Source organism: Gopherus flavomarginatus, chromosome 3 (genome assembly GCF_025201925.1).
Source record: "Gopherus flavomarginatus isolate rGopFla2 chromosome 3, rGopFla2.mat.asm, whole genome shotgun sequence".
In the NCBI taxonomy this organism is placed as follows: domain Eukaryota; kingdom Metazoa; phylum Chordata; order Testudines; family Testudinidae; genus Gopherus; species Gopherus flavomarginatus.
The window spans coordinates 129,586,590-129,612,335 of NC_066619.1; the positions used below are offsets into that span (position 1 = coordinate 129,586,590).

Here is a 25,746-nt window from a genome sequence, read left to right on the forward strand (position 1 = left end):
CGGACGTGCACAGGCTGCAATTGTGAACAAACAGCGTCGCTTTCCCCATAACCTCTGCTGTACAGAATGCAATGCCATCCACAGCCTCAGAAACAACTCTGACATTATAATCAAAGGAGGTGCTGTAGTCATCATGAACACGTCAGATTATGAACAGGAGGTTGCCAGGCAACTCTTCAACACCATATTGTACAGGCCACTATCCTCCAATCCCACTGAGGAGTACCAAAAGAAACTACACCATGTGCTCAAGAAACTCCCTGCTACAGCACAAAAACAAATCTACACAGACACACCCCTAGAGCCCCGACCAGGGGTATTCTATCTGCTACCCAAGATCCATAAACCTGGAAATCCTGGATGCCCTATCATCTCAGGCATTGGCACTCTTACAGCTGGATTACCTGGCTAGTTGGACTCTCTCCTGAGACCCTACGCTACCAGCACTCCCGGCTATCTTCGAGACACCACCAACTTCCTGAGGAAACAACAATGCATTGGTGATCTTCCTGAAAACACCACTCTGGCCACCATGGATGTAGAAGCTCTTTACACCAATATTCCACATGAGGATGCATGACAAGCTGTCAGGAACAGTTTCCCTGATGAGACTACAGCACACCTGGTGGCTGAGCTTTGTTACTTTGTCCTCACCCACAACCATTTCAGATTTGGGGACAACTTATACCTTTAAGTCAGCGGCACTGCTGTGGGTACCTGCATGGATCCACAGTATGCCAACATTTTATGGCTGACTTAGAACAACGCTTCCTCAGCTCTCATTCCCTAGCACCTCTCCTCTACTTGCGCTATATTGATGACATCTTCATCATATGGACCCACGGAAAGGAGGCCCTTGAAGAATTCCACCCCACCATCAACCTCAATTTCACACCCCACCATCAACCTCAGCCTGAACCAGTCCACACAAGAGATCCACTTTCTGGATACTACAGTGCAAATAAGTGATGGTCACATAAACACCACCCTATGCTGGAAACCTACTGACCACTATACTTACCTACATGCCTCCAGCTTCCATCCTTGAAAATCACATGATCCGTTGTCTATAGCCAAGCCCTAAGATACAACCGCATTTGCTCCAATCCCGCAGACAGGGAAAAACACTGACAAGATCTCTATCAAGCTTTCTTAAAACGAGAATCCCCACCTGGGGAAGTGAGGAAACAAATTGACGGAGCGAGACAGGTACCCAGAAGTCACTTACTACAGAACAGGCCCAACAAGCAAAACAACAGAACACCACTGGCCATCACATACAGCCCCCAGCTAAAACCTCTCCAGCGGATCATCAACGGTCTACAACCTAGATTGGAAAATGATCCCTCACTCTCACAGGCCTTGGGAGGCAGGCCAATCCTCACTTATGGACAGCCCCCCAACCTGAAGCAAATACTCACCAGCAACTACACACCACACCACAGAAACATTAACTTAGGAACCGATCCCTGGAACAAACCGTATTGCCTTCTCTGTTCCCCATATCTACCTTAGTGACACCATCATAACACCCAGCCACACCATCAGATACTCATCACCTGCACATCTACTAATGTGATATATGCCATCCTGTGCTAGCAATGCCCCTCTACCATGCATATTGGCCAAACCAGAGTCTCTACATGAAAAGATAAATGGACACAAATCAGACATCAGGATCAGTAACATACAAAAGCCAGCAGGAGAACACTTCAGTCTCCCTGGACACTCAGTAACAGATTTAAAAGTAGCCACCCTTCAACAAAAAAACCTTCAAAAACACATGTCAAAGAGAAACTGCAGAGCTACAATTCATTTGCAAACTTAACACCATCAGCTTGAGCTTGAATAGAGACTGGGAGTGGCTGGCTCACTACAAAAGCAATTTTCCCTTTCTTGGTATTGACACCTCCTCATCAATTATTGGGAATGGACCACATCCACCCTGACTGAATTGGCCTTGTCAGCACTGGCTCTCCACTTGTAAGGTAACTCCCTTCTCTAATACTTGGTATCAGTTTATAGTCATAATACGGTTAAGTGACATTAGGCCTGGGTAGGAAGGAGCTGCTTCCTTCACTGACTTGGTTCTAATGCTCAGCAAACCAATATTTTTTCCAAGGAAAATTAAGAGTTTGGACAGGAACTGTTAGCAGAACTCTTGGGAGACTTGAAAGGCCTCCCAGAAAAGCCCTAGAAAAGATTACTTATGATGGTTCTAAGTTATTTCTATCATTAGTGGAACAGGCTGTTTAAACTACATAACGAAAAAACAAACCCAGGGTTGTAGAACAGATTAACAAAAATTAATGAATTATGTAGAATGTTTTCTAAAAGTTGCATAGTATTAAGGGAAAGCAATGACAGCTGGGAGCCTGAAACTTTAAGTGGGTGCCCTTGAGGTAGATGGGGGAGATGGGGGTCAAAGTTACAGTTAACCCTGAAACTGTAGTAGTTATACCATCAGAAGGTGACCTTCCCGCCCAGGATGCAAAGGACAGAAGGCTGGAAGCCACCGTATGGAGAGACTTTGAGGCTTCTCTAGCAGCTGTAAGAGACTCTTTGGCCCTACTTGCTTCCCCAGAGCTATTGTGGTCTGGCTAGAAGACCTAAAGTCTCTAGACAGGAAGGACCATCCTGACTACCTGTCCATCGTTAAGATAATATCCCTAGGATTCACTTCTGGTACAGATGCCTGCATGGACGTTATGTGCCTTGCAGCACAAGCCATGACGTCTAACTTAGTAGCCAGGTGCCAAATCTATATATGTCCCTGGGTAGCAGAGACCATTTCAATAAATCCTGGGGAACTCAAAGTTCCCAAGCACTCTCCTTTTGCGGGGAAAAGTGGATGAGATAGTTGGAGATAATGCATCTAAACTAAAGCTGGCCCTTTGCTTATCAAACAGAACTCGGACTAGAAGGCCAACAGGCAGAAACATCCCCTTCACTCATTCGCTGGCTAGAACTGCAAAAGAAGGGATAAAAGCTGTTCCAGAAGGAAACCTTGTAACTCCTACTTGGTTAGCAAGGCCAGTGGTACCGGCAATGTATCAAAAAGCTGAATAATAAAATATTGGTTCATTTTAGCCCAGTTTAAGATTAGTGGAATGTCTCTAGACCACAGACAAGTGGGTACAAGAGAGAGAGAAGCGTTGGTTACTCGAAGTCAGGGCTCCAGCTCATTCATTCACTCATCTCAGGAAATCCTGTCAGGAAGGAACTTAATCTGTGGAACTCATTGCCAGGGGATGTGAAAGCCAAAACTATAATTGGGCTCAAAAAAGAAATAGATCAATTCATGGAAGATAGGTCCATCATTGGCTATTAGCCAAGATGGTCAGGGATGCACACCCATGTTCTGAGTGTCCCTAACTCTGATTGCCAGGAGTAGAAGTAGGGTGTAGGAGTAGAAGATAGGGAATGGATCATTGATGATTGCCTGTTCTGTTCATTCCCTTTGAAGCACCTGACAATGGCCACTGATATAAGACAGGATTCTGGGCTAGATGGGCCATTGGTCTGACCCAGTATGGCCATTCTTATGTAAGCAATTCATCACATACTGCAACACAGATTTAAGCTGTCAGAAAAGCGGAAAACAATTCACCATGGAGAGCACTGAAAAACAGGTATACTCCTGTAATTACTTCCCCCTTGGCTCTTCATCCCTTTGCACGTTCCTTCTTGCCATTCTTCATTCCATGTAATTGTCCTGTATCTTTTCCCCCTAGGAAGCAGAAAAACCTTTGGCAAAATGAAATTGAGCAGCAGCTTTGCCTTTCCTTTCCTTTGTGAACAGTAAAAGCTAGATGCTGATACTGAGCTCTTACCAGTATGGGTTCCTGTGCTGTTAGAGATGCATGCTAGAGCCCTGCGTGGAACTATTCTATAATCCCACTCCCACTATTATGGCAGAGGGTCCTGCGGGACCCACAGGAGTCCAGTCCCGCTGCAGGGCTCTGCAGCGTGCCACTTAAAAGGAGCATTCTGGATATATTGTACTGTGTGACATGCATCTGAAGAAGTGGGTATTCACCCACGAAAGCTCATGCTCCAAAACGTCTGTTAGTCTATAAGGTGCCACAGGATTCTTTGCTGATTGTACTGTGTGTATCTCTGCAGGGCTTTGGATCAGACATCCTCTGACTTTAGAAATGTTTTTATCGGAGTCTTCTGTGATTACAATTTCTAGATGGCTTTTGTGCCTCTTTCTGTAGGTCATGGTAATATTCAAGTCCCCTTAAGTACCTTTTTGGGAAATGCTGAATGAAGAATGCAAGCCACAGCCTAGCTAATTATCAAGGAAAGATGGTGAAGTTTTGTGTGTATCATCAAAGGATTGAGTCTTTTGAAAATGCCCTCCAGCAATCAGTTCACATCTTACCCCTCCAGTGGGGCTCACAGCATACACCACTGGTTTTCTACCTGTGATCCGCAGACCCCTAGAGGTCTGCAGATTATATCTAAGATTTCTAGAGTGGTCTGCAGCTCCATTCAAAACTTTTTAGGAGTCCACAAATGAAAATAGGATGCAAAGCACTGGCATGCACAATTCACTTCTGGTATCGAAGTGAATGTATCATGCCATAAAAAGGCTGATACATTGCTTCCCCTTCCACAGAAGTCCCACTTCTGGCCAAACATCATTTGTGCATTGCCTCGTTCACATAATGGTATGGACGGGCTACTGACACCTGCATGATTGGTGTAGTCTTTTCCCCCTTGGTTCAGTTTCCTGACCGTTAGCATGCTTTTGCTCACCTATCTGCTGCCCAGGGCATGGGTACCAAAATAAGTAGGCACAAAGCAATGACTTTCTAGACAATAGACTGCACTAAGGACAAGAGCAGTTAAAACTCCAGCACTTGCAAGGGTTTACAGGGGATTAAAGCGTGATTTAGAAGTAGATTTAGAGGCTATTTGGCATGTCTGAATATAATAAAGGATTTTAGAACAGTTAATAAAAATGATAGTTGTGGAAACTGATCATAAGGGTGAACGGAACATTGCATTGATACGTACTAGTTTCAGAGGTTGGGACACAGGGGAGATTGCTAGTGGGTACCCAAGGCTTCATCTCAATTAAAAGGATACCATTTGGTCCTGTTTATGTTACTAATTTTGACTGTAACATGATTCCCCTGATTGTACTATAAAGTGTAGTATATAGATGGTACTTCATTGTCTTCACCTGACTTTTTCCTCCTATTAGGTCTTCACCTTTAATTTTAAGTAAAAAGAACAGGAGTATTTGTGGCACCGTAGAGACTAACAAAATTGATTTGACCTTAGTCTCTAAGGTGCCACAAGTACTCCTGTTCTTTTTGTGGTTACAGACTAACATGGCTGTTACTCTGAAATCTTAATTTTAAGGGCTTCTTTTATATTTAGTGTATCTAATGTGCTGAGAAGTTATTTATCTTCATTGCAAGGAGCACATGGTGGTCTCAAGTTGCAGTGGGGAAGGTTTAGGTTGGATATTAGGAAACACTTTTTCACTAGGAGGATGGTGAAGCACTGGAATGGGTTACCTAGAGAGGTGATGGAATCTCCATCCTTAGAGGTTTTTAAGGTCAGGTTTGACAAAGCCCTGGCTGGGATGATTGTTGGTGTTGGTCCTATTTTGAGCAGGGGGCTGGACTAGGTGACCTCCTGAGGTCTGTTCCAACCCTACTCTTCTATGATTCTATGATAGCTGAACCAGTTTGTTCTCAGATCTGTTTTTATTGATTCTCAAGTATACAGGATAAAATGCTACATATTAATAAAAAGAGGCAAAAGATAAAATATGGAAAAATATGGGTTCATCTTTTAAGCAAGTACACTGGCCAGCACGTTGTTCAGAAAGAACTTTCAAACCTAATGCTGTGAAACAAATTTCAGTATACAGAGATGAGATTTAAAACTTACCTTGACAAACCCAAGATAAAATCAAATATAGAAAACATAGCTTAAAACTATAATCATTGGTGCATATTACTAGTTACGGCTAGAGTTCATCAAAGTTTAGATGAAAGTGAAATGTGTTGGGAAGCAAATGGGAGCATTCCCATGTGCCTGGCCTGGTTGTGCAGTTACATGTGCTATAAGTAGTACAGGAAGTGGCATATAAGAGTCAGTAAGTCTGGATACAGCAATGCAAGGTTTTGGGAGCTGGGCGACTGCGTGGGTAGGCTCAGCTTGGTTCCTCTTTGGCGGGGTTTGGATGTCCCATCTAGGTCCACTCCTCTTCTTTGACTTGTTGGCAGCATCACTCATTGAGAAGTGTGCAGAAGAGATAAGAGAAAATAAAAACAACGAGGAGTCCAGTGGCACCTTAAAGACTAACAGATTTATTTGGGCATAAACTTTTGTGGGTAAAAAAAACCTACTTCAGATGCATGGAGTGAAAATTACAGATACAGGCATAAATATATATTGGCACATGAAGACAAGGGTGTTACCTTTCAAGTGGAGAACCAATGTAGAAGGCCAATTCAGTCAGGGTGGATGTGGTCCACTCCCAATAATTGGTGAGAAAGTGTCAATACCAAGAGAGGGAAAATTGCTTTTGTAGTGAGCAGCCATTCCCAGTCCCTATTCAAGCCCAAATTACATTTGGAAATGAATTGTAGCTCTGCAGTTTCTCTTTGACGTCTATTTTTGAAGTGTTTTTTGTTGAAGAATGGCTGCTTTTAAATCTCAGAGGGGTTGCTGTGTTAGTCTGTATCCATAAAAACAATGAGGAGTCCGGTAGCACCTTAAAGACTAACAGATTTTATTTGTGCATAAGGTGCCACCGGACTCCTAGTTACTTTTAAATGTGTTATTGAATATCATGGGAGATTGAAGTGTTCTCCTACTGGCTTTTGTATGTTACCATTCTTGATGTCTGATTTGTGTCCATTTATCCGTTTACGTAGAGACTGTCCAGTTATAGGAGACTGTGCGGGTCTTTTTTTATTAATGTTCCTTTCTTTTACATGCTCTGATCAGCAATAAAATAGGTGAAATTTAAGTTACTGGAATTGAGTTAACACTTCATCGAGATGAGTGGGGGTAATTCATACCTTTACATTGTCTGCAAACAGGCAGTTGTCCCTACAGTAGTTTGCACTCTGTTCAGATTTTGAAGGTTTTCTTTGCAACCCTAATGGCTAGAGGTTTAAGTTTCATTTTTTTTAAATGAAAACTCAAATTCTGGAATGCCAAATAGCAGCTTTGGGAGCAGAGGGGAGTACCAGCTTGCCAGTCTGGTCCAGCACAGCACTGCTCGTTAGTGTGTTCATTTAATCTTGAATGGCTAGCCAAAAACAGTGTTTCCTTTAGCTTCCTGATGACATGTTCAGCCATGCAAACAGGTGAAAAGGGTTAACAGTCCACAAATCTAGGCAAGAATCCTTTTAAGTTCAAACATGTCTCTGGTTTCTTGTTTTTCACCTTTAAATGAACTTTAATCTTTCTCTGAACTGTACCCAAGATAAACTGACATTTTTAATCAGTTAGCTGTATATAAGATTAAATATTGGGATACTGTCCATTGTTGTGTAAGGCTTGGGTATCTTCCTTCCCTATGCTACCCTGGCAAGCTATCTCTTGGAGTGCATAACTTTGAAACTATTGTTTGTCATTCTTTAGGAAGGCAAGAGTGGTCCTGTAATGTAGCTCTTAATTAAAATAAATCAGTATTCAAAATAACTGGTGCCTGAAAGTAGACTAAACAGCTTGTGTTGGAGGGAATCAGATGTACACTAAATGAGTTTTTCCCAGCCCAAAGGGGAAAGCATTACCTAAAAATCTGCCAGCTATGTGAACTAATTTAACAGTTTTCAGAGTAGCAGCCGTGTTAGTCTGTATCCACAAAAAGAACAGGAGTACTTGTGGCACCTTAGAGACTAACAAATTTATTTCAGCATGAGCTTCGTGAGCTACAGTTCACTTCTTCGGATGCATAGAATGGAACACACAGACAGGAGATATTTATACATACAGAAAACGTGAAAAGGTGGAAGTATGCATACCAACAGGAAGAGTCTAATCAATTGAGATGAGCTATCATCAGCAGGAGAAAAAAAACTTTTGAAGTGATAATTAAGATGACCCATAGAAGGTGTGAGGAGAACTTAACATAGGGAAATAGATTCAATTAGTGTAAAGACCCAATCATTCCCAGTCTCTGTTTAAGCCTGAGTTAATTGTATCTAATTTGCATATTAATTTGAGTTCAGCAGTCTCTTTGGAATCTGTTTCTGAAGTTTTTTTGTTGCAAAATTGCCACCTTCAAGTCTGTCACTGAGTGGTTAGAGAGGTTGAAGTTCTCCCATTGGTTTTTGAATGTTATGATTCCTGATGTCAGATTTGTGTCCATTTATTCTTTTGCTTAGAGATTGTCCAGTTTGGCCAATGTACATGGCAGAGGGGCATTCCTGGCACATGATGGCATATATCACGTTGGTAGATGTGCAGGTGAATGAGTCCCTGATGGCATGGATGATGTGATTAGGTCCTATGATGGTGTCACTTGAATAGATATGTGGACAGAGCTGGCATCGGGCTTTGTTGCAAGGATAGGTTCCTGGGTTAGTGTTTCTGTTGTATGGTGTGCGGTTGCTGGTGAGTATTTGCTTCAGGTTGGGAGGTTGTCTATAAGCGAGGACTGGCCTGTCTCCCAAGATCTGTGATTGTGAGGGATCATCTTTAAGGATAAGTTGCAGATCTTTGATGATGCACTGGAGAGGTTTTAGTTGGGGGCTGTAGGTGATGGCTAGTGGCGTTCTATTATTTTCTTTGTTGGGCATGTCCTGTAGTAGGTGGCTTCTGGGTACTCTTCTGGCTCTGTCAATCTGTTTTTTCACTTCAGCAGGTGGGTATTGTAGTTTTAAGAATGCATGATAGAGATCTTGTAGGTGTTTATCTCTCTCTGAGGGATTGGAGCAAATACGGTTGTATCTTAGAGCTTGGCTGTAGACAATGGATTGTGTGGTGTGTCCTGGATGGAAGCTGGAGGCATGTAGGTAAGTATAGCGGTCAGTGGATTTCTGGTATAGGGTGGTGTTTACGTGACCATCGCTTATTAGCACAGTAGTGTCTAGGAAATGGACCACTTGTGTGGACTGGTCTAGGCTGAGGTTGATGGTGGAATGGAAATTGTTAAAATCACAGTGGAATTCCTCAAGTGCTTCTTTTGCATGAGTCCAGATGATGATGATGTCATCAATGTAGCGCAAGTAGAGTATCTCCTTGGAAGATCCTCATTCTGTTGCTGGCTTGTCCTGTTACCTTCTTTATTGTTACATTATAGGCTGGTCAATCTCATTTTAACTACTAAATAACCAAGTAAATAACTATTTTAAGTCCCTTCAAGGTCACCTTGCACAAAATGATCTTCAGCTGCAACTTTTCTTGAACTTCCTTAGAATTTCTCAACATTATAAATGACAGTTTCCTAACTCAAAAAGTGTTGCAGCCAGTAAGGGGGAATTCTTTATTAGACCTTGTCCTGAAAGATAGAGAGGAGCTGATCACAGAACTAAAAAATGATAGCTTAGGTAAAAGTGATCATAACTTGATCACATTTATAATGTACAAGAAGAATAAAGCCAAAACCAGTTACGTGTTTTATTTATGGTGCTTTAATAGGGCCAGTTTCACGAAGCTGAAAACAACTGTGAGCTTCAGTGGGGAGGAGGAATTTAATCAGAAAAATGTGAATGATAATTAGAAATCATTTAAGAACACTTTACTAGATGCCCAAAAAAACACAATTGAGGAAGAAGGCCATCCTGGTTAAAAAACTGACGTGGTTTAGAGGGGAAGTGAAGGCAGCCATAAAAAAAAAACATGTAACAAGTGGAAGAAAGGAGAATTTGATAGTCATGAATGTAAATCAGAAGATGGGAATTGTAGAAAATTGGTAAGGGAAGTAAAGGGACAGCAGGAAAAATTCTTTTTGCAGATACAGACTAACACGGCTGCTACTCTGAAACCTGACAATAAGGAGGAATTTTAAAAAATATATTAGGAACAAAAAGAATCCTGACAATGGTATTGGTCCATTATTAGATGGAAATGGTAGAGTTATCAATAATGATGCAGAAAAGGAAGAAATGATCAATAAATATTTCTGTTCTGTATTTGGGAAAAAACAGATGATGTTATGTCATTGTAGAAATAACAGTTCTTCCATTCCACTAATATCTCTGGAGTAGTTAAGCAGAAGTGACTGAAGTTAGCTAGTTTTAAATCAGCAGGTCCAGATAACTTGTCTCCAAGAGTTTTAAAAGTAGGCTATAATTACAGTCCTGGGAAGCAGTGACTCTGAAAAAGATGTGGGGGTCATACTGAATAATTAACTGAAGATGGGCTCCCACTGTGACTCTGTTGCCAAAAGGGCTAATGCAATCCTAGGTTGCATAAACAGGGGAAGTAGAGAGGTTGTTTTACCTCTGTATTTGGCACTGGTGCTGTAATACTGTGTCCAGTTCTGGTGTCCACAATTCAAGAAAGATGTCAATGAATTGGAAAAGGTTCAGAGAAGAGCTACAAGACTGATTAAAAGATTAGCAAACATTCCTCAGTGGTACACTCAAGGAACTATTTAGCTTAATAAAGAAGATTAAAGGGTGACTTGATTAGTCTATAAGTACCTACCATGGGGAACAAATATTTAATAAGGCTCTTCAGTCTAACAAAGAAAGATATAACATGATATAATGGCTGGAAGTTGAAGCTAGACAAATTCAGACTGGAAATAAGGTATAAATGTTTAATGGTGAGAGTAATAAACCACTGGGACAATTTACCGAGGGTTGTGGAGGATTCTCCATCACTGATACTTTTAAAATCAGTGTTGGATATTTGTCTAAAAACAGCTCTGGGAATTATTTTGGGAAAGTTCTAGGGCCTGTGCGGTACAGGAGGTCGGACTAGATGATCACAATGGTTCTTTCTGGTCTTGGAATCTGTGAATCTCTGGTTAAGAGGATGTAAAATAGTCATTCATTCAGAAAAGGGGAGAGGAGGAAGCTTTACATACATATATTTAACAAAGTAAAACTAGACTAATTCCTACCTGCTGATATGAAATGCCTCAGGCATTTATTCTAGTGAAATTCTTTAGAATTTCGAACTGGATTTTGGAAGAGGAGTTAGACATTTTACTAATGCTGTACTGTGAAATATTTTGTGTTTCACTAGCTGGGAATTTTAAATGATTTGGCGGTTATATCTTAGTGATTTAAACTCTGGGCCAGTTCATCAGTTGGTGTAAACTGGCATAATTATATTGATTTCATTGAAGATAGGCCGATTTACATCAGCTGAGGATCTGGCCTGTTGTGTTGCATTCACAAAATTAATGTGAAAAGTATTTTATAGTAAATGTTTGAAGCAATGGTAACATCTTAATTTGTATAAATTATATTAAAGACAAAAGAATGGCAAACCATGCACAAATGCACATTGACCGTCACAGAAGTAAAGGATAGGTACGTAACAAAATTATAACAAGAATAGTGCCTCTATTCAAGTACTACTTGGTTTGAAACACGTATACATAGCTGTTAAATACATGTACTGAAACTACTGCCACTGTTAAGTGAAAGAGCTGAAGGCCAAGTGAGTTCAGATGGGCATTGAGATAATTTTTTATTCGTGATCTGTCTGTCACCTAGCCATAAAACATGGACATTTAAATCTGGGAATGAGAATTCTGTTATATTGTATGCATTTCATTTATTCATACAAAGTTATTTTCTCAAGCCTTCAAAAGGAGAGAATTAATGCACTGGTTGAACTTTGATGTCTTTTGCTTTCCATCTTGTTAAAATTAGCCATTTTGCTGCTATCACGACCTCTTAAAAAAAAAACTTTGTCCCAGAAGAGAGGATTGTATAAACAGGAATCTGTTGTAACACAAGATGCACAGAGCTCTGTGTAAGCTTGAAAGTTTGTGTCTCTCGCCAAGAGAAATTGGTCCAATAAAAGATATCTCACTGACCTTGTCCGCCACAAGATAAATCAGTTATAAACAAAATTAACTATCATTAGGACCTAGTTCCAGAACAGGGTTTTTATAGGTTATTCCCATAACACATGGTTTTATAGGGCTATGACAGCTCTATACACCAATGCGTGGGAGGAGGTATAGCAGCAAAGCTATTTTTCACCTTGTAGGTGTGAGTAAAGTCTTGTATTAATGCATGGTATAGCATGTGTACTGTATATAAAGGTGTATATAAAATTTCAATTTGTGCTATTTTATTTGAAAAATACACCCTTGCTAAATACTACCTAGTTTGAGTAAGTCATCTTGTTTTATCATTAGTTTTTATGCTACCTGTCAATCCTCATGGTAAAGGCTAGGCAGGTAGATTCTGTGCCAACGCTGCTACGTTTTCATGACCGTTTTGCAAAGCAGTAGTACTATGTGAATTGAACACGGACAGTATTCTAAGACATATAAATATGTGAACATTTTTGAGAGCATGACACGTTAATGTTACAATTAAGCTAGAGTGTTTTGGCATGGAACTTCCTTTAACAGTAAGACAAAAATGAAGAACAATTGGAGGGAATCCTGCAGAAGTCTGTTTTTTCTCCCAAAAGTCTTTCCATAAGGTGTTGACCATTCTCTGGGCATTATCTAACTTCTGACACCAATTTTAGTCTATTATTTTCAGGTTCCAATCTCTCTCTCAATCTTTTTTAATTTGCAACCGCAACTTAGTCCCTGGGTTATATCTGTAGCCCTTTTACTTATACCAATCAAGTCTGTCTCCTTTTTATCAACATTCATTGTTATTGGTATTGTAACAGTGTGAACTTTCATCTGCTTTCCAACATTCTATTCCTAGCAAAAAGACTTTTTTTTTAACATTATGCCAAGGCTCAATACAAAGTTTTCTATATAAGGATCTGATACAAAGTTGTATGAAAATAGAGGCATAATACAAAGTCATATGAAAGTTATGTGAAGATGCTTAATGCAGAGACTTATCTACACCAGCGTCAAATTTGAATGTTGAATGAAAGAAGTCAGGAAGCCAATCGTTACATGAACAAATGGTATAAAGAGGAGTATATGGGATTCACAGAGCATTAAAATGCTTTCTGGAAGCAGTTACTTGTGCTAGATGGACCTTGGGTTCAAAATTGGGTTTTTTGAGGCAGCTTTGCTAATGGCAAGGACAGACATCTGGATTTTTTGGCCAGTGCGTAAAACTTTATTAAATCCACAGCAAGGTGGCTTCTCAGGGCCACCTGTCCTGCCTGTGGTGAAAATGGACCTGACCCTCTCTTCTCTTCTCTCACTTGCCTTCCCTCTTTTGATGCTGAAATCCAGAGCAATGAAGTCCCAAGGATTAACAGCCACTTAAAACCAAGGCCATATCAGAGACTGCATTACTCCAAGCCATATCATAGCCTGCAACAGCCCCTGAACTTGTAAAATGGCTTAAGCTCCCCCAATAGCCAACCATTTTCCTGAGAAACATGTGAGGCCTAATGCAGTTGTGAGGCTTCCCCAAAACATTCTGACCTCTGTGGTTTGGGGAGAGGGCTTGAAACTCCTGCTGCCAGGACCTAGTATGATCCTGTGACATGAATGCAAAACAAATTATACAAAATCTAGGCTGATTCATCACCAGTACCAAAGTATCCACACCAGCAGTTTGGAGATGGAAAGGACCTAATGAAGCCATCCAGTCCATCTGCCTATCAATGCAGGATTATTCCTTTCAATTCTTGTTAAATAGAACTATACAAATAGTGGATGAAAGGCATGCAATAGAGGTATATCAGCTGAGGTTTAGATACCAGATAGTGTTTCTCAGTATTTCTCATTGTCAAATTAACTGTAATTAGTCGAATCTGAACAATGTCATATGGATTGCAGGAATATCGTGTGTGTTACAGGAGGGGTGCCACAGGGATTGGTCCAGGCTTTCACTAATCTATGGGGGACAGGTTGACAGTACACTGACTGTTTTCAGATAGTACTAACTGGATGGCATCGCAGACAAATACAACTAGACCTATACAGAGAAGAGCAGGAAATAAAATAAGACTCAGTTTTGAAAAATGCAGTTCAGTACACCAAGGAAAAAGTAATCTCGTAAACACTGATATTCAGTGTGGGAGAGAAACCAGGAGAACAGAAATGTCAAAAGAGAACAGCGATGAAAAGAAGATGATAAAATAGACACAAACTAGCAATTGTTGTTTTCTGTTAGCTGTTTGCCTTGTATCTGTTTCACAGTAAAATTGTTCAGAGGAGAAGGGCATGTTCTTGCTTCAGGAAGTTTACATTGTTCTACAGCATCTTTTTCTCTTCTGATCAAGAGCTGTATTAATGCAAACTATGATTTTTTACAATTCCTATGGCAATGTGTCTAGTGCCAGCTCTCTCTTATTTTAAAGAATGAAATGTGACCTGGGGTCTGCCAAGTTGTGATACTGACAGACTGGTCAATTCGGGAACGACTCATTACATTTCAGTGCCTCTCGTTGAGTTATCAAGACAATCTACACGTGTGTGAATTTCAAAGAGATGTCCTAGACGAGCAGTCATTAACCCAAGCAATCATTAACCCATTTATTTGTAGGAATAGAAATCAAGGGTAGGTGCTAAGGGTATTTGTCTGTGTTTACCTGAATCTTGTTACAAGTTTAACAGTGTGATCTACTTAGCTTGTAGATACTAATCCTGCTCCTGTCTCATAATGCTTCATTACTCTATTCTATTAGAGATCAAAAGGGGATATTATCATTTAGATGGGACTTGTGGTATAATCATATTATTGTCCTAATCTGTCTTTGGAAGTTATAATTCCACATAGTAAACCACCTGTGAACTGTCTTAATAGTTTGCCAGGCTAATTGTCTTATGTGAATGGATACAGGTAGTCTACCTGTGTATGCACAGGAAACAGATTAGTTTCAAAACAATAATCTGCACTGCCCATTCTTCATCGGGGTGGGGGGAAGGTCCTGCTGTGACAATTGCTGTCAAGAGACTTATCAGCTGGCTAGGGAACTATAAAGAAAGCTTCAAGACTGATCCTTTTTATCTCCCGTCTGCCTAAACTTTAAGAGGGAAGGTCTGAGCCTTAAAGACTGAAGTTTCCAGGTTTAACCTGGATTATTCTGAAAGTCTCATGGAAGAACTTGAACCTGAACTGTTTATTGGACTATAACCTTTAAAATTGATTCCCAAAAGACTTTTACAAATCAGCAGCCTCACCATCTCTGCTTTCAAACTGACCTAAGGCCTTTACGCTTACCTGTATGTATATTGATCTTCTAACTACAGCAACTTTCTTCCTTCTTTTTCTCTTTTATTATTAAACTTTTAGTGTTTTAGTTACTAAAGGACTGGCATCTGCGTGGTTATTGTGTAAGATCTGAGACTCGTATTGGCCTGGTAATCAGTGTCTGGTCCTTTGGGACTGGTGAACCTCATATGTGGTGAATCAGGTTTTCAGAAACCTCTCACTATATTAGACTTGGCTGTCTAGATGGGAGTCGCGGGCTGGAACGCTTAAAGGAGACTGTATTTGGCTTCTTGGTAACGGGTGGTATTACAGGAGCTGTTTTGTTACTGGCTTGGTGAATCTAATTAGAGAATAAAGCACCACTTTGGGGATTTGTCTGCCCTATTCCTTGCAGTCTGTCCTGAATATAGCATCCTCAGTGTGGTGCATCCAGGCACCTGGTCACACAAGTATTCAGTGTAAATGGGTGATGTACATTTATAAGAAAAAAGTGGTTTCTTCTCACATTTTTTTGCCAGCATAATGTTTTTATTTTTTAAGTTCACCTCCATACGGTATACCCTATTTTTAGTAGAAATAGATGAGCGAGCCATTATAGGGTGAAGGATTTGGTGAAGAATGTTAACGGTTGGGATTTGTAAGAGCAAGGCGAGCAGAAAATCCATAAATAGTGTGGGAGTTCCCGGCTTTGCCTCCCTGTATGTCATTAAATATTAATTTAGAAGGAAGATTTGAGCTGGACTATATTTAGTACTCGGAATAGGGAATTTGCAGTAATTGCATCATTCAGTGCAGCTATTTGCTGCGCAAGAGTCTGATAAGCCTTTGATTTTTCTGGTTCTAGTTATTGTCAGCATACGTTTAAGTATTTCTACACTTCATGAATTCTGAGTACTCCGTAGTGTCGGAAGTTAATCTAGGAAATGAGCTGAACTTTTAAAGAGTAAAAATGGATGCAACCTCCTGCACAGCACTAAAACATGAATAAATATCAACAGATGTTTCTAATGGCACTTTATCCACAGTACGTTGACTACTTCTCCCTCTTTCTGTACCTTATCCCTTACCTCACCAACAAAGGAAGTAATATGCTAGGAAAGCAGCCATAGATCAGAGTTTTAGATGGAGCCTATAACTTGCCTTAGTCCTGCATATGCTCATTTTTAAGGGCACTCTGTGGCTGTCAGGCTGTTAACGAACACAACTGGCTGATGCTTTAAAGTCCCCACCAAAATGTACACTGTATAGACTAGGGCAGTGGAACAGCTGTCTCATGTGACTCCTTCACCTAGTTGAACTCATCTGTCAAGTTAAAAGTTTTAAATGGGATGGCGGTAAATCACCCAATTGGGATGATGGTTAATGTCATTTACTAAGTCCAGGAGGTGTTCTCATGGTAGAGCCTCTGAGTGATCAAATACTATAGCAGCCCTACTCAATGGTTTGCTGATATTAGTATCAAACGCTGAAATGGAAGGTGTATTTTTTTTATTACTCAAAAACTTTAACCTAATTACCCAAAGATTGTGATTTCATCAGTTAAGCCAACTGGGTCTGAGTTTTATTGGGTTTGGAGACATTCAAGGAAAATCAATCTACTATGGAATAGTCTTCATGCTAAGTACAGTAGTTGTTCTTGGAGCCATTAGCAGACCAGAATGCCAGCATTTTTATGGAATGTTGTGCTGCTGAAGGACTGTTTGGGGAATATGACATTAAAACCATTGTAATCACTTATGCCCACTACACATTTCATGACCCTTTCTTCATGAGTTAGGGGATTAGCTCTTATACCCATCTAAAATATATTAAAAATAACTATATTCGGCTTACTGAAATCCCTTCCTGTCAGCACTGAACTACCTCAGCCTGGATTCCTCACTGCACACAGTCTTATAACATTCCTGCACAGGTTCAACACTGTGTGCTTCATTTATAATGTGCTATACAAGTGTTTGAAACCTTTGTGTGGGCTCGAGTTTACTTTACCAACCTTCTCCTAGTGCTTCTACCCAACTCCTAGAAAAGCACATGGAGATTCAGAATTCAGTCACTGAGGATTGTCAGCAAGGATTGCAGAGGGTCAGTCTCCTCACAATCAAGTCCAAAAAGAACAAGAGGAATTAAGTTAATATTTAGATGCCAACTTAATAAAATTTTAGAATGATAAAGAAACATAATCAAATAACTTAATTTCTACTTAATAACAAGGCTATGTTATAATCCACATACATTATCTTCACAGTTGTACATAAATATAAAAACTCACATTAAATCTAAATAAAGTAGTTCCCACAGAAGAAATAGTAACTCTGAGTTCCAGAAGCTTTAGGGATAGGGTCACTTAAGTCTTGGTTCCTCAGCTTTATACAGTCTGAGAGTCAACTTCCCCTTTATGTAACTAGCACTGCCCCTCCTTCCCCGTCAGAAATCTAACAATATCAGTAACCTGCTGCACAATGCTTCAGAGTTAGATGGAAGCAGCCTGTTTGTTTCCCGGCAGAGCCATCAGGGAGCAGAGACTGCAGGTGGGGGCCCTCCCGCACACAGCCCTAGCTATCCCCTCCTTGTATCCTGAGCTACCCCACTGCCTGCACACAGCCCTTAGCCACCCCATCTCTGCGCCCTGAACGATTTTCAGACTTTTTGAGTTGAGCACCCTGCCCCTTTGAGTGATAATTTTTGGTTGTGCCCACAACCCAGACAGGCTGGGTGCCTGCTTAGGTGAGTCGGGGGTGGATGTGGCATTCCCTGCCCAGACCCCGCCTGGCAATTGGCCTAAGCCCTGCTGGCCCCTGATGCCCTGAAATAGAAGTTAGACTAGGCCTATGCCTGAGGGACCCCCTGGCCCATAGCTCTGAGTGCCCCACTGGGCCCTGGAGTTTTTATGGCACATAGAGGGAGCCTCAGAAAGAAAAAGATTTCAAACCCCCGCTATACAGCATGCCCAAAACTACCACACCCAATTCCAGACATTTCTGGGGGTTAAATGTTAATTGTGCATCTCAGAGCAGTGACCCAGCCACAACTCATTCCTCCCCCTTTCTTCCCTTTAGATTCTTAAAGATCTCTCCCTATTAGGCTTGTGGGTTACACTTGTCCCTCACAACAGGAATGGGGGTGGGGAATCTCATCTTAGACCTTGGGCTTCTCCGGCCCAACTTTCCCCTCCCTTCCCCTCGTCTTTTAAGTGTCCACAGCTGATGAGCCGAATCATTTTGTTAGTAGCTTAATCATCCAGTTCTTAACCATTTCTCTCTTCTGTTTGGCCCATGTGGGATGCTTGCAAGTTGCACAGAGTGGTGAGTCAGCTTTAGGCTACTCACAATCTGTCATACTTCCAGAAAGTGTAGTGCAGTGTCGCCATGAGCGATGAAACAGTTCTCCTTTCTCCCCCACATTGGCTGCATTTCATTTGAGGGAAGGTGAACCCTACTTTGAAGTTGTGGTGAGCTCTTTTTGAATTTTAAGTATTATACAAATAGAAGGTAGTCAGATATTACTGTATCTGAGTAGTTCTGTGCCTTCTATATTATTATTTAGCTTAGATACTGTTTTTCTAGTCCTGATGGGAAAAGTATTGGAAAGGTTCATCTTTTTTTGATAGAAAACTGTATTTTCCTATGTTTTTCAGTTTATAATATGGGATATCAAAATCAGCATTTGTCTATTTTTGTCAGTCAGTACATGCCTAAATACCATTCCATCCATTAAAATTTGCTCTTAATCAATTTATTTCTAATCAAGGGAATTGCCATTTTTAGACCTTCCAACTGATTAATTTTTGAGATTGTGAAAATTTTCACTTAACATAAGGCTATATCAAATGTATTGGCAGGGGAACATTGGGAACAGAAACTGTGTTTGTTTTAAAAAAAATAAAGGCTGGGCTTTGTCAAAGGGGCCTACAGCAGTTAAACGCATAATTACCATTGAGTTGGTCACCTAACATGTAGATTTCTTTGACAATCTCATTCATACTTTTTAGTGTTTAACAGACATCAGAAGCATTCAGCCATAAATAATCTTCACCCGGTCACATCTGTCCTCAAAGTGTGTGACTCTGAAAATTGACTGTAAAACAAAACCAAGAAACAACAATTATCTTCATACTGAACAGGTCTTGTCTTTTGTTTATTCAGTCAGATTAGCTAAGGTCTTGTCTACACTATGGGGGTAAATCTGCCTAATTGACACAACTCCAGCTATGTGAATAACATAGCTTAGGTTTCTTCTTCGAGTGCTTGCTCATATCGATTCCAATTAGGTGTGCGCGTGCTGCGTGCACGTTCGTCAGAAGATTTTTACCCTAGCAACACTCGGTAGGCCAGCTGGGTCACCCCCTGGAGTGGCGCCGTTATGGTGCCGGATATATACCGGTGCCGGATATATACCTCTGCCGTCCCAACGGCCCTTCAGTTCCTTCTTACCGCCCGTGACGGTTGTTGGAACTGTGGAGCGCGGCTTAGCTGATCTCCACTTCCCTAGCTTACTTGTAGTTCTTTACTGTTAGTTGTGTATATAGTTTGAATTTTTACAGTTATAGTTAGTCTTAGTTGTTTGTATATATATAGTTAGTGTATATAGTTGAAGGGAGACCGGGGATTAACCCCTTCCCCTCCCACTCCCCAGGTACTGGGGCCCATGCCCGGGTCACCAGGATTCAAACCGTGCTCGGCCTGCCAAAAGCCGATGCCAACAGGGGATCCCCATGACTCCTGCCTCAAGTGCCTTGGGGAAAACCATCTTCCTGACAAGTGCCGCATCTGTAAAGCCTTTAAGCCGAGGACGAAGAAGGAGTGGGACTTTCGTCTGAAACAGCTCCTCATGGAGGCGGCACTTAGCCCAGCACCGTCGGTACCGAGCATTGAACAATCCGCTTCTGTAAGGAGCGGTCCTTTGCCTCCGGACCGCTCCAGTGCCGTGAAGCGGTACCGACCCTCCTCGGCACCAATGTCGGCTCAGCACCGCTCCCTGTCCCCGCGGCCCAGGAAGCAACTCAAAGCTCCAGCGGCTTCGGTATCATCCGCACCGTAGAAGGAGCACATGTCTAAGACAGATTGCCTGGCACAGACATCTGCCGCGGCACCGTCGGTTCCGGTCCCGCAAGGGCCATTGAGACCGGTGCCTGAAAGCTCACTGGCTCACACCATGGTCGAGCTCGCTCTCCCATCCACGCAGGAGACTTCCATGGCACGGGAGTTGATTGCGCTGACGGAGACCGCGCTGCCTCAACCCCTGGCACCGCCAGTGCGGGTCATCCAATCTATTGGGAAGCCTGCCTTGCTGAGGTCGCCCTCTGTGGGAGCCGCTGAGAGGCATCGTTGAAGATCTCGGTCCCACCAACCATCTCAGTCATGCCGCCAATCCCGGTCCCGACGCTACTCACAGTCCCAGCACCACTCTCCATTGCGGTACCGGTTGCATTCGTGGCACCACTCAGCCTCTTGCTCACCTACCCGGTACCAATCCAGCTCCCGGCACCGTTCATGGCACCGCTCACCTCGCAGCCATTCCAGGCGAAGGGGATCGAGATCCCGGTGAACCTCCCGGCACCAATATGGTCGTAGGTCCCGGTCTCGCTCACGGTACCTTTACAGCTCCCGGTACAGCTCCCCGGTGCCATCCCGGGAACAACCAGCCAGAGACGGGGCTCCTTCTTAGGGCCCCTCAGCACTGCCTTAGCCATCGAGACACACTTCGGTGTCGTCTCATGCTGGTAGTGTTTCCTACGCACAGGACTGCGACTTGGACGTGCCTAGCCACACGTTTCCGGAGAGCCATGGCCACGAGCAAGGGGCCCATCAGTGGTCTTTCTGGACACATTAGGCATACCACCAAGCCCAAGGTGCTCCACCAGCTGCACCATGGTCTGCTCCGTCGGAACACCTGATGCCAGAGGCAACTGTAAGCCGCCCCCACCATGGGTACGGATGAGGCTTCGGTACCACCAGCAGATACCCAGGTCCCACTTGAGCCTGACGTCACCCCTCAAGAATAGGAGCCCCCACAGGACCCTCTTGTCCCTGGCCTTTCCTCTTCCTCCTCACCAGATGAGGCAGTGGCAGGGACATCCTCCTCCGGCCCTCCCCCAATTGACCTAAGGCCCATCAAGACCTTTTGAGGCGGGTGGCGCAGAATATGAATCTGCAGGTAGAGGAGGTCCCTGAAATAGAGGACCCAGTCGTGGACATCTTGTCAGCAGACATCCCTACAAGAGTGGCCCTGCCCTTCATTCGCACTATACAGGTGAACGCTGATACCATCTGGCAATCCCCAGCCTCTATTCCCCCCATTGCCAGGGGAGTAGAGCGAAAGTACATGGTGCCCTCCAAGGGCTACGAATATCCGTACGTGCACCCTCCTCCTTGCTCTCTAGTAGTGCAGTCGGTCAATGAGCGGGAATGTCATGGCCAGCAAGCTCCTGCTCCCAAGTCCAAAGAGGCAAGGCGCATGGACTTGCTAGGCCGCAAAATATATTTGGCTGGGGGCCTCCAGCTTAGGGTGGCAAACCAGCAGGGCTCCTAAGCAGATACAACTATAATACGTGGATGTCCCTGGGGAAGTTCACGGAGGTTGTTCCCCAGGAGTCCCGCCAAGAATTTGCGGCCCTGTTGGAAGAAGGGAAAAAGGTAGCAAGAACCTCCCTCTAAGCTTCTCTGGATGCAGCGGACTCTGCTGCTAGGACTCTAGCTTCTGGAGTGGCGATGAGATGCATCTCCTGGCTCCAGGTGTCAGGCCTTCCACCTGTATTACAGCAGACTTTACAGGACTTGCCCTTTGAAGGCCAGGGGCTATTCTCAGAAAAGACCGACCCTAGGCTGCAAAGTCTAAAGGACAATAGAGTAATTATGCGCTCGCTGGGGTGCACACCCCAGTAACCCAGCACCGGTCTTTCTGCCCCCAGCCTCACTGCACTTACCCCCTTCCTAGGCCATGACAGGACTTCACCAGAAGGCGTGGCAGGGGGCATCGTAGAATGCAGTCTGGACCCCAGGGCGATCAAAATCAGGGCCCCCCTAAGCCATCTGCAGGGCCCAAAAAGAACTTTTGAAGGGGCGCCCAAGGACGGCGCACCAGTTGTTTTCCCGGATCCTTCTCCACCTTTTTACAACCGCCTCTCCCATTTCCTCCCTGCGTGGTCCCAGCTAACATCAGATCATTGGGTCCTGCGCACAGTGGAATTGGGATACTACCTTCAGTTTGTTTCACTCCCTCCTTCCCACCCCACCTCCTCGTCCCTCTTCAGGGACCCCTCTCACCAGCAATTCCTCTTACAGGAGGTCCAGACGCTCCTATCCATTGGAGCTATAGAGGAGGTACCAAAAGACCTGAGGGGCAAGAGGTTTTATTCCAACTACTTCCTAATCCCCAAGGCGAAGGGAGGTCTAAGACCGATTCTAGACCTGCGAGGACTCAACAAGTTCATGATAAAGTTGAAGTTCCGCATGGTATCCCTGGGGACCATCATCCCGTCCTTGGATCCCGGAGACTGGTATGCCGCCCCCAATATGAAGGACGTGTATTTCCACATCGCAATTTACCCACCACACAGACCATACCTCCGTTTCATGGTCAATCATCAACATTTTCAATTCACGGTCCTTCCATTCGGCCTTTCTACGGCCCCGCGAGTATTCACAAAATGCATAGCGGTAGTTGCTGCCTCTCTTCACCATCATCGGGTGCACGTCTACCCGTATCTCAACGACTGGCTCATTCGAGGGGCCTGTGAGTCAGAGGTGAACAGTCACCTCTGCATCATCAAAGATCTCTTCATGAGACTAGGCCTGATGATCAACACCGAGAAGTCGAATCTGGTACCCACGCAGAGAATAGACTTCATCAGGGTGATTCTGGACTCCAATCTTGCCAGAGCTTGCCTGCCACAGCCTTGCTTCCAAGCGATGGCAACAGTTTTTCAAGGCCTTCAGACCTTCCTGACAACGTCGATTCACACTTGTCTCAGTCTCCTAGGCCACATGGCCGCCTGCACCTTCGTGACCAAACATGCCAGACTGCACCTCTGTCCACTTCAAAGCTGGCTCATCTCAGTGTACCGACCGTGCCGAGACAGCCTGGATACGGTAGTCACGGTTCCCTTGAACATTTTAGCATCCCTGACCTGGTGGCTGAACCCCTCCTTGGTCTGTGCAGGAATGCCATTCCAACCACTGCAACCTTTGATGGCCCTAACCATGGACGCGTCATCTCTGGGTTGGGGTGCCCACCTAGAGGGTCTCCATACGCAAGGCCTTTGGTCGGTTCAAGAGTTAACCTTACACATCAATGTGCGGGAGCTGCGAGCGGTTTGCCTAGCGTGCCAGGTGTTTTCTCATCAACTCCAAGGCCGTTGTGCCTCAGCGTTTAGGGACAACACAACAGCCATATTTTATATAAACAGGCAGGGCGGAGCTCGCTCTTCCCCTCTTTGTCAGGAAGCCATTCAGCTCTGGGAGTTTTGCATAGCTCACTCAATCGACCTGGTAACATCCTTTCTCCCAGGAGTTCAGAACACCCTGGCAGATCACCTCAGCAGATCCTTCCTAACCCACGAGTGGTTGATTCATCCAGATGTCATCCATTCTGTTTTCCGGAAGTGGGGGTTTCCCCGCATAGACCTCTTCACCTCTCGCGAGAATCAGAAATGCCGCGTGTTCTGCTCCTTCCAGGGTCGCTCTCTGGCTCCCTCTCAGACGCATTCCTGATACCGTGAGTGAACCATCTGCTGTATGCCTTGCCACCATTCCCGCTGGTCCACAGAGTCCTGCTCAAGCTCCGCAGAGACAGGGCCTGCCTGGTCATGATCGCCCCAGTGTGGTCGACGCAGCACTGGTACACCATGTTGATCGACCTGTCGGTGACCAACGCATTTCCCCTACTACTTTGGCCGGATTTCATAAGTCAGGACTATAGCATTCTTCGCCATCCAAACCTACAGTCTCTTCACTTCACAGCATGGTTGCTGCGTGGTTAAGCCAGTCCGAGTTGCACTGCTCTGCCTCGGTGCAACAGGTGCTCTTAGGCAGTAGGAAACTTTCCACTAGGTTGACATACCTGGCCAAGTGGAAGCGTTTCTCCTGCTGGTGCGCTCAACATAACACTGTTCTCACACAGATACCAGTCCCTATGGTCCTGGACTACCTCTGGTCCTTGAAGCAACCCGGCATAGTGGTTTCATCCATAAAAGTGCATCTGTCGGCCATCTCAGCCTTCCACTCAGGGGAGAACTGACGCTCAGTCTTTTCTCACCCTATGGTTTCAAGGTTCCTCAAGGGCTTGGAAAGTTTGTACCCACAGGTTCGACGTCCTGCCCCGACCTGGGACCTCAGTCTCATTCTAGCCAAGCTTATGTGTGCTCCCTTTGAGCGGCTAGCCACCTGCTCGCTGCTGTACCTCTCCTGGAAGACAGCCTTCCTCATCGCCATTACATCGGCGAGGTGAGTGTTCAAGCTTTGGGTTCTCACAGCAGACCCACCCTACACAGTGTTTCATAAGGACGAGGTACAGCTGCGACCACATCCCGCCTTCCTCCCTAAGGTAGTGTTGGCTTTTCATGTCAATCAAGGCATCTTCCTTCCAGTCTTCTTCCCGAAGCCGCACTCCTTAGACATCCGTAGGGCTCTCGCCTTTTATATTGAAAGAACAAAGCCATTTAGATGGACGCCCCAGCTCTTCGTAGCGGTGGCAGATCGAATGAAGGGCTTGCCAGTCTCATTGCAGCGAATTTCATCTTGGGTGACGTCCTGTATCCGTGCCTGCTATGACTTGGCCCACGTTCCAACTAGTCACCTCGCCGCCCACTCTACTCGGGCTCAAGCTTCATCTGCCGCCTTCCTGGCGCATATACCCATCTAGGAGATATGTCGTGCAGCTACCTGGTCATCGGTTCACAGCTTTGCGTCACATTAAGCATTGGTGCAACAGACCAGGGATGATGCGGCGTTTGGCTCAGCAGTCTTACATTCTGCAACATCCCACTCCTACCCCACCGCCTAGGTAAGGCTTGGGAGTCACCTAAATGAAATCGATATGAGCAAGCACTCGAAGAAAAGACAGTTACTCACCTTTGTAACTGTTGTTCTTTGAGATGTGTTGCTCATATCCATTCCAAACCCGCCCTCCTTCCCCTCTGTCAGAGTAGCCAGCAAGAAGGAACTGAAGGCTCGTTGGGTCGGCAGGGGCATATATCCAGCGCCATAACGATGCCACTCCAGGGGGTGACCCAGCCGACCCACCAAGTATTGCTAGGGTAAAAATCTTCCGATGAACATGCACGTGGCGCGCGCACACCTAATTGGAATGGATATGAGCAACACATCTCGAAGAACAGTTACAAAGGTGAGTAATTGTCTTTTACTTGCTGTGGGTCTACACTGCACTGGGTCAATGGGAGACACTGTCTCATCGACTTATCTTACGCTTCTCGTTCCTGTCGGAGTCGACAGAAGGGTGATCTGCAGTTGATTTAGCAGGTCTTCACTAGACCTGC

General features: G+C 44.0%; 1 protein-coding gene across 7 annotated transcripts in view; it reads left to right on the top strand.

The window, feature by feature from the left end:
- PIGG (phosphatidylinositol glycan anchor biosynthesis class G) overlaps window positions 1-25,746 on the top strand; it is a 132,119-nt gene that overhangs the window by 99,673 nt on the left and 6,700 nt on the right. The window contains exon 13 of one of the 7 annotated variants that reach the window (XM_050944339.1): window positions 15,076-16,475. The exons of the other annotated variants lie outside the window; for them this stretch is intronic. Coding sequence (XP_050800296.1) covers window positions 15,076-15,100 — 25 coding nt within the window. The 3' untranslated portion in view covers window positions 15,101-16,475. Of the gene's footprint in view, window positions 1-15,075; window positions 16,476-25,746 lie in introns of those variants that run through there. 7 annotated transcript variants of the gene reach the window in all.